Below are 9146 nucleotides of genomic sequence, written 5' to 3' on the forward strand. Positions count from 1 at the left end.
CCATTTGTTTTACATATGTAGAGATTTGCGTTTGACGTTTAACAGCCGCTATTCTATTATTAAAAGAATAAATGTTATAAATGATAACATAATTAATGGTAGTTTTTACTTTAAACGCAATTTTAACACTTTTGAAAACTTTATATCAAAGATAAATGTTTAAAATGCGGAATAAACATATTTGCAATAACTTAGCGTTACGCCTTATGCCATAAATCACCAGTTAAAGCTCCCAATAACGCACCGTTTTTCAAAAGTTTGACTGACTTACCTCCCTTGCTGTGACGTCAGAGCTGTACATCCGCAATATTAACAGCGTTATTTCTGCCGAGACGATCAAATGCATTGCTATTATATCGATATTTTTATGTTAAATTGTGGACTTTTCTGACGAATCTGATCATTATGAAGATGAACTGCATGACATTTTACCGCATATGTACAGTACACGCCATTTAATCGATTTAAAAATCCCAATTAGGCCAGACTCCTTTTCCAAAAATGGCTGGAAAAAGCCCCAAAATGTTCGTTATTAGATTTTTCATCATCTGTTTAAATAATTGTATATTTTCTTTGTTAATAAATGCAAGTAAAAAATCGTATTATTGTAACACATAATTAAATTACAACAATAATTCTAATCAGTTGCACCCATCGATGTAATTACATCGATGCTCTAACTCTTCATCGCGCATGTTTGGTCTAGTTCGTAAGCTTTTCTTGCATAGTTAGTGCAAATGTAAAGTTCAATAAAATTTCAGAAGACAGAAAACACACTACCGTATTTTTCGGGGGTAAAATGAGCGACTTTTTCCGAAGCGTCTTATTTATGGACGACAATGAAAAACTTAATATCCATATTTTTGCAAAAAATGCGCGTGTGATTATTATTAGCGGTAATTTGATTGCCTCTGATTAACCCCCATGTCATTATCAATCAACCAGTTAATTGGTTTATTGCAGTGTTATGGCTTTGTTAAATACCTACCACACTAATCCTTATGTGTACTCCTTCACGATAAAACCGTGGTCAGTTACTGATGATAGCAACCGGGTGTAATCCTCCTGGAAATCGTGCTTTTCATGCATTATATTATCAAAATATTTATTCGACACGAAAAGCTTTTTAACAAAGTAATATTTAATTCATTACAAATATATTACAAATATAACTGTTTTGTTGAATTCCCCCATTAAGAATACCAATTTGTAATCCGAAACACACTTCTGATTGTTTTATGTTAGCGAACCGTTTACAAATTCTAGCGTCAAATATACAGTCGGGATTGTTAGCAAATTTCAACGGAATATGTATTCTTTTCCAAATTTCAACATGTATTTCACACCCATGCACATGACAGTGTTGTTGTCTTTTTAGACACATATGATAAAAGGAAACCGTGCTCGCACCTAGTTGTAGGCTCCCGCACCTGGATTAATGATAATTTCGTGTTTTTCTCAGTTTATAGCCACGACGAACCCATAATTGATTTTAATAATTGCATTCAATGTCTACATGTCGAATTCTATATTGAAACATTAGGCTGCGATCATTTTGATTTGTCGGCATTTTGTTTCATTTCAGACTCCATGCAATTCTCAGATCATAATCTCTTTGATTTATTACTCTAACTTGTCTCTAACTTGTTAGTTTCTGACCACGCGTGCTACTGAAGAATAGCCATCGGGATTGTGTTTTATGGCCCTAACAAGCACACAATGGCTTCGACCCGTGGTTTAATCCCTAAATGTAAGATAAGCACGTGAACTATTAAATATTATGTTGTTCAGTACAAACGTTCTACCAAAAACCGCAGACCGCATCTTTGTTTTATTGCCCAATTAAGCCCTGAACATCCAGTATCATGTGTATTACGACACACAAACTTTAGATAAGCACGTGTCGTCTGTCAAAAGAATGTTTTTATAGATCAGTAAACATATCGAAGTTGCTCACACAGTGAATTCCCGTATATGATCTCGGAAACGAGACTTTCTTCAAACATTTAAAGGGGCCTTTTCACAGATTTTGGCATTTTTTAACTTATTCATTAAATGCTTTATATCGATAAATGTAAACATTGGATCGTAAAAGCTCCAGTAAAAAATCAAGAATAAAATTAAAAAAAGGAAAAGAACATTGCCCGGACCAGGTTTCGAACCACTGACCCCTGGAGTTTTGCCAGAGTCCTGAAGTAAAAACGCTCTAGCCTACTGAGCTATTCCGCCGAGTACATACACACAAAGTATTTTATACCTTATATAAGCAATCTTCGTAGTTTCACAAAATTTAACGACAAAAACAGAACTCTTCAAATTATTCAATCGTTTCGCGTTGCAACGCTTTATAATTTTTAGGTTTTAAAATCGTCAAAAGATGCATATAATGGCTATATTAGACCATGGTAAATGTTCAGTATTACTGTTTCCTCACAAATATCATAACTAAAACGAAAATTTGCGAATCTGAAACAACTTTTTTCAATTTTGTCAATTTACCAAAGCGTGAAAAGATCCCTTTAAAATAACGATATGTATTGTCAGGGACCTATACAAACCTATTTGTTTGTATAGGTCCCTGGTATTGTCAAAATAATTTCTAAAAACAAATGAGAACCATCCAACATACACCATACACAGACGACACAAATTATAAATAATTTTGACAATTTAAATACAAACAAATGTTTAAATACAGAAACAACTTGTACAAGTTATGATATCGAATATAAATTAATTTGTTTATTGGTCTTTGCAAAATAATATGAATTTTACACGATGATTTTTTTGTGCAATCAGTATACAGTACAATACAAATGCAGTAAGTGTTCAAAAATGAACGAACTAAAAGAGTGTAACGATAACGATACAGCGTGTTTAATTTTTATTTTATTCGAAGGACTTGTCAATGGCAAATGATTCGCGAGATACTTCGCGAGAAAAAATGGAGAAAGTTTACTGTTTATGAATTTTAGCACTGTTTTGTCAATATTTACCAGAATTTTATGTTTAAATGGAAATCCGACATATACGGATTTATCATTGTTTTGACAGATGACATCCGATTGCAATTGTATGAAGTATGCAGAGAAGCTGACGAAATGTTAACACAATCGCGCAGAAGTAAATATATAAGCGTATTATATGTATCTGTTTCTAATTTTCGTGAATTAAAAAAATTATTTAACCTTTGCTATAGTATACAATAAATATTTGTAAATATTTTTACTCGGGTAATCGCCGAGTGTAAAGACGCGGCGTGATTCTGCTGATCGATGCCGAGGCAGAAACAGGCGCGGCTGTTTTTATTTGTAGAAAACAGTTTGTGTTTGGAAACATGGCTAGCACGACCGATTTTAGTGCACCAAATCTTCTTCAGTTTTTTGTAATTCGGAAACTGGATTTTTTTTTATCACATTATCTTTTCAAGAACCCGATTTACAGCCAAAGGCCGCACAGATAACCATTTACCCTATTACTGTGAAAACAATTTCACGAAGATATCAATAAAAACAGAACAATAAAACCCCAATTCTGAACTATCGCTAATCTTCTAAGCGGACGCGAAAATGCTTGTTCAGCTGTGACGTCACAAACAGGATAGAACAGGGGAGATAAGCGAATCAACGCTTTGCGAGTTACGACCATTAAAGTCAACTAAAATTATCTTTTTTCATGTTAAACACAACACGCAAACGTCATTTTTCCGATAATGTAATCATATTTCAATGTTAATAGCGTTAAATATATTGACTTCGGATTTTCTTTAAAATTGACCTTTAAGTAACAATAACATGTCGTCCGACCATTGAAGAATAATTGTAGGGTCATTTTCAATCTGGGATCCATGTTTACGTTAATTGATTTACTCAATATTTAACGCCTGTAGTGTTTTTTTAGTTTAAACCTATTTATTTTAGCTCGGTTGCATTGAAAGTACCAACAACATATTCAAACGCTCTTAAGACAGTTTCCTGGGCTAGAACCAGTACTTGTTGGCTTTAGCGGAGATCCATAGAACCCACCCACAGTGATGCTCGAACCCGTGATATCCCGTCCCTAGGCGGACACCATATCCATTACAACACGGCGACCTTATAACCGACAGACTCGCGGACGGATAAACAAAGAAGATGATAAACGAATACACAGATGACAAAACGTCCTTTGAGAAAAAATAGTTCTTTATCCTGTTTTGTGGTCATTAATTTCTATACATACGTCTAAATGTGTTGTCGTAAAGAAATTTCAGGTATAGAATTTCATAAACCAACCTGACCTAAACCAACCTGACCCTGAAAACCAAATTCCACGCAGAAAAAAAAATTCAATACAAAACCGAAAACCAGAAAGAAACGTAGAATTGTCTCCCTTGGATATTCGAGAACCAATCAAATGTACGGTTGGAATCAAACCGGGGACCAAATTATTGTTTTGCATAGCAACATTTACGCATAAGGATACTTTCAGTTTGCATAAACACATAATTTGCGCATAAATCAACATCTCAAATGTCTTTCTTTGGCTTGAGCCAACTCGGTTACCAAAATGCAATCAGAGAGGGATCGGCCAGAGCAAAGGCTGATCCTCAGCGCTCGAAAACACAACTCGGTTTCATTGCTCTGCCACCATTGACAGATTCTAATCCTCCAAGACGGTCCATTGTTCCAGTGGACCAGGTGTCGTCATACGGCCCAGGACCTAGAGACTCATATGTAGAGTTCACAAGAATGCGGACAAAGCACATTAGAAACCCAAGAGGTATTTTTTATGAATTCTTATTAATGGTTTTTTTATTGTGCTTTTTTTCTTGTCGTGAGCTGGCAGTGCCAGTGGTAATTGCTAGTGCTGCAACAATATACCGGTATATCGGTATATATCGCAATACGCAATCCGCATATTGTATTGCAATACTATTGTAATCATACCGGTACAAAAATTTTACAAAAAATTCATTCACATTTCCTCCAGAAAAGCCATCCAAAATAATGATATCAAGGTAAACAAAACAAAGCGATGTAAATAAATTGTTACGTAAAAATAGCATACAAAAAAGTATATTATATGGAGTAGCGTTGTTACATGGGAGCATTCGTTTGATGCTTTTGAACAGATTATCGTTGAATTAATTACGCACAACTGTAAATGTTTCGTTGGATTCTGAAATGAGCATTATTAAATTTGTAATCTGAATTTCGGAAACACGCTTCGAATTTTAATGCTAACGCGACAATAAAAAATTCTAGCTTCAAATAAAAAGTTCTTTAGCCTTTGACTCAATAAAAACGCGCGTGAATATTATGCAGACATGTAGAACGTCGCATGGAAAGTGTGGGTGTATTTTATGTTGTATAAAAACGGAAACATCACGTTAGGCGATTTACGCGTGTTCAGAGGAAAAAAACTCCCCGATTGGACGTTATTCATCACATCCTTAAATAGTAACAAATGCCAAAATGTATTTGATACTTAAGAAAATTGGCGAATGTTTGTGTTTCTTGTTATTCTTGAGCACATTTAAAGTAAATATTTACCAGAATTTGCTTTAAAACTGGAATATACAGGATTATCGGGTAATTGGTGAGTTATAATTCTGGTACAAGTTAGCAATATATTGCGATATATTGCAAAACGGGTTTTTGAACTGACAATATATTGCAATACGGTTTTTGGCGCACTAGTAATTGCCCTGCCATTGATTGATTGAAGCACTTTTTGTGTCTCTTAAATTTATTTGAAGAAGCTACGTGTCATGAGTTGTGGTCCTTTTGACATATCTTCATTTAATTCAAGATGTAATTTTGAGTAATGAGTATGCATGCAATCATGTTGTGTTAAAAGCTTGCTGGTATTCATTACAAGAATTATAATATTTCTCTTTTAATTAATCCAAACAAGCTTCTATAAAGCTAATATGGCCACTAGTTTTTGCTTTTTCATACTACCATAATACAGTTAATGTAGGTCCTCAGAATAAACATGATGCTGATGGAAGTGAATTTTAAGACATTTAAGACAGCAATAACATGAAATAAACAGCTAGATATTTTATATATAGGTCAGCATCATAAAAGGGTTAAGTAGTTTTCCAGACATGTGCAAATCTGCATCAACATATGTTAGAAAACATCAAAAACAAAACATTTAAAGTTGCCCATGTCTGCAATATTTTCGGTGAAGCGCAGCTTCTGCACAATGTATCTGCAAGTCAATAAATTTTGAATAGTTGCAAACATATTGAGTCAAAATTAAATATAAAGTTGTTCAAATATTTGTTTGAAGGACATTATTATTTACCTTTTTTAAGATTAATACAGATGTATACAGGACAGATTGTAATGTATGCAAGATGTAGACTTGTGAAATAGCAGACTATTGAGCTTAAATACTAAGAAATTGAGGATTTGAAGTCTTTAAATTATTTTGACACATTTACCGGGTATAATAAAATGAGTGTGTGCACTTTTCCGGTTACCTGACAATAAGTAACAGAGATAATAGAAGTATTCTGAGGGATGCTTCATGGAATCATCATGAAGTTTTTTCTGGTTCTATAACAATAATCTAGCTGAACCCTTGAGCTTGAAATTTTTTTTTCCAGAAACATATCAGTTATACAACTACCCTGTGACCAATAGCCACTGCTATGGCTGGTGGACTCACAAGGAACCCCTGAGACACAATATGCCATGGGCTCATGTGCCCAGACAAGTGAAAATCAACAGTGAAATGACCAGGTATGATATTTACCGGTACATGGGTGTGGTAATTTAGTTTTGACCCGTTACCAATTATATACATATTTTGATGCATTTGTAGTCCCTAAGAAAGTTACATTTAATTAAAGACTTTTCTAACTTTATTAAATTTTTAAATCTCCATTTCCAACCCTTAGATACTAATTAGCAGCAAACAGTTGAAAACCTTAACAAATCTGGTTTATGTTGTTTGCAAATAGCCATTTTCAATTTGCTTCAAAGTGGTTAAGAGTTAAATCTTATTACTTCGGCTTTGAAACTTAAGCCTATTGCTTTGAGAGTATGTCAATGTTGTAAGCCTGTTAGTCTGTTAGTTTGTGAAACTGAGAATTTGAATTACAACATTTTATTTAAGATTAAGTTCAGTATACTTGTTTTGATATTGAAAATAAGGCTGTAGAGTCATTAATGCTATTTAAAGCTGCTACAACAAATTAGGAAAATGATACAAATTAAAACAAAACAAGATAATATTTAATGGAACTGCTTGAAATAAAATAGTTCTCACATGCAGTACCTAACTTCCAATTTCAGTTACAGTTCCAAACTTCCAAGTTGAGTAAAATCAACAATTATTTAAGAATTATTTCAAAAGCATAACAAGTCTCTTTCAACTTTCAGTTACTGGTATTTGTGATAATTTGGTTGTTGCTGATGTAAATAGGGCGATTCTAATCAATGTTAATATTCATCTCATAATAAATGATGTAGCAGCTTTAAGTCACTTTATAGCTAGACTTATAGCACCAGTAATTAAAATCATTCTTACATAGTGAATAATTTATTTTTTTATTGTTATTAATTATTTTATTTACATCACTCAGATCTGCCCAAAGATTTTGGTTCACTTTTGATATTGTTTGCAAAAATTGTTCAGAAATTTATATAAAAAACAAATACTGGCAAATAATATGCATCAAGGGCAATAGCTTTTTCTAAATTGTGTAATAGTCAATCAACAACTTGTTTTCATGATTTTGGTTAAATTATCGGGAAACATGTCTATCTAACCTCTTAGACAAACACCATTTATGTTTCATTTTGATAAATTCAATCTGCTGTTTATTTTAAGTGCTTGTTTAACAATCATAAACTATGTTCTATGCAGTTTTTCTGATGCAAGATTATAGTTCAAGACATTCAAATTCATGCCTTTAATAAAATTAAAAAGCAAAAAATAAAAGCGAAAAATAGCTTATACATAAAATATATACTTTGTGTATAATGTTCTTTAAAACATGTGCAAGAAATGAGTATGATTGGGAGGAATATCAGTACTTGTAAAAAATTACATTATTTCTTATGGATTTAATGATAAAAACATGTTTGTTAATATTTTGCATGCATTTTCCTTGGTAAGAAAAGGTAATTTACACTGACAAACCCAAATTTTGATAACCAGTAATCAAAAATGTTGATCATTCTAAGGGATTGTATTTTCTTTCGTTAATAACATGTTAAATATTACTGAAAAGCACATGAAAACAACAACCTTGTGTTAAACAATAATTTGATTAATACTTATACTACCAATTGATGATCATATTATAAAATGTAGAATACAATATACCTGTAGTCGTCAATAATTATGCCCCTTAAAGAAAAGAAACTTAGATATAGATAGATATGTACAATCTTTACAAATGTTTTTGTCTCATTTCAGATTTGTGGACCAAATGGCACTCACTAACAGAGAATTCACCCTTTTCTAAGTGTTCCAAAAACAATCTCATAATCAAAAACTTTCAGTATTACTAGATCTTTATATTTCTTTTTCATGTTCTCCGTTATGAAAATGTGTGTGTAAATGTTTTATTGTTATTGTTTGTTGCATAATATGTTGAAATATTCACATACATAAATTGGCTTTTTTCCCAATAAAATTGTTGACACCCTTCAACATATGTTGTTGTAGTACATATTTGTGTACAGCGTCTTTTTATGCTTTTGAATTAACACAATATGCAAACACACAAAAACAAAACCAGTAACTGAACTTGACTATTTAAAAATTTCAGTCTGTTGAAATAATTATTTAAACGTGGACAGGAAAACAAAGTCAACGAACATGTTAGTTAATTGATCTTTTCCTTAATAGTTATTATGGTATTCAAAACTTGTTGGTTTGGAAACTTTTAAAGAAGGGCCATAACTGTGTCAGAATACAAAACTGAATGTGAAAAAGGTAGTTAACATCAAAGCTTCATCTCAAATATATACAAAGTTAAACATCAGCTTCTCCAGCAGAAAAGAAACCTCAGTTTATTCATGATATTATGCGGTCCGATATTTAAGGCAAACAACCAATCGCCAAATAGTGAGAAACAAAGCAAATGTTATAGAACAGACGCAAGTGCACAACGAAAACATAACAAGAGGGCCTGAAAG

At 32.7% G+C, this 9146-nt stretch overlaps 1 protein-coding gene across 1 annotated transcript; it reads left to right on the plus strand.

Annotated features, from left to right (window-relative positions):
• Positions 1-4380: 4380 nt before the first annotated feature.
• LOC127860233 (testis-expressed protein 49-like) lies at positions 4381-8658 on the plus strand. Its single transcript, XM_052398164.1, has 3 exons — positions 4381-4761; positions 6602-6737; positions 8422-8658. The coding sequence occupies exons 1-3, from the start codon at positions 4512-4514 to the stop codon at positions 8468-8470; spliced, it is 435 nt and encodes a 144-aa protein (XP_052254124.1). The 5' UTR covers positions 4381-4511; the 3' UTR covers positions 8471-8658.
• Positions 8659-9146: the final 488 nt, after the last annotated feature.

The sequence above is a fragment of the Dreissena polymorpha genome, chromosome 15 (genome assembly GCF_020536995.1).
Source record: "Dreissena polymorpha isolate Duluth1 chromosome 15, UMN_Dpol_1.0, whole genome shotgun sequence".
Lineage (NCBI taxonomy): Eukaryota > Metazoa > Mollusca > Bivalvia > Myida > Dreissenidae > Dreissena > Dreissena polymorpha.

Bases quoted from the DNA above. Each gene is read 5' to 3' on its own strand.
- LOC127860233 (XM_052398164.1), top strand. From the start codon at position 4,512: ATGTCTTTCTTTGGCTTGAGCCAACTCGGTTACCAAAATGCAATCAGA. The intron at 4,762-6,601 runs GTATTTTTTATG...TTTTTTTTCCAG, and splicing joins GCACATTAGAAACCCAAGAG to AAACATATCAGTTATACAAC. The intron at 6,738-8,421 runs GTATGATATTTA...GTCTCATTTCAG, and splicing joins ATCAACAGTGAAATGACCAG to ATTTGTGGACCAAATGGCAC.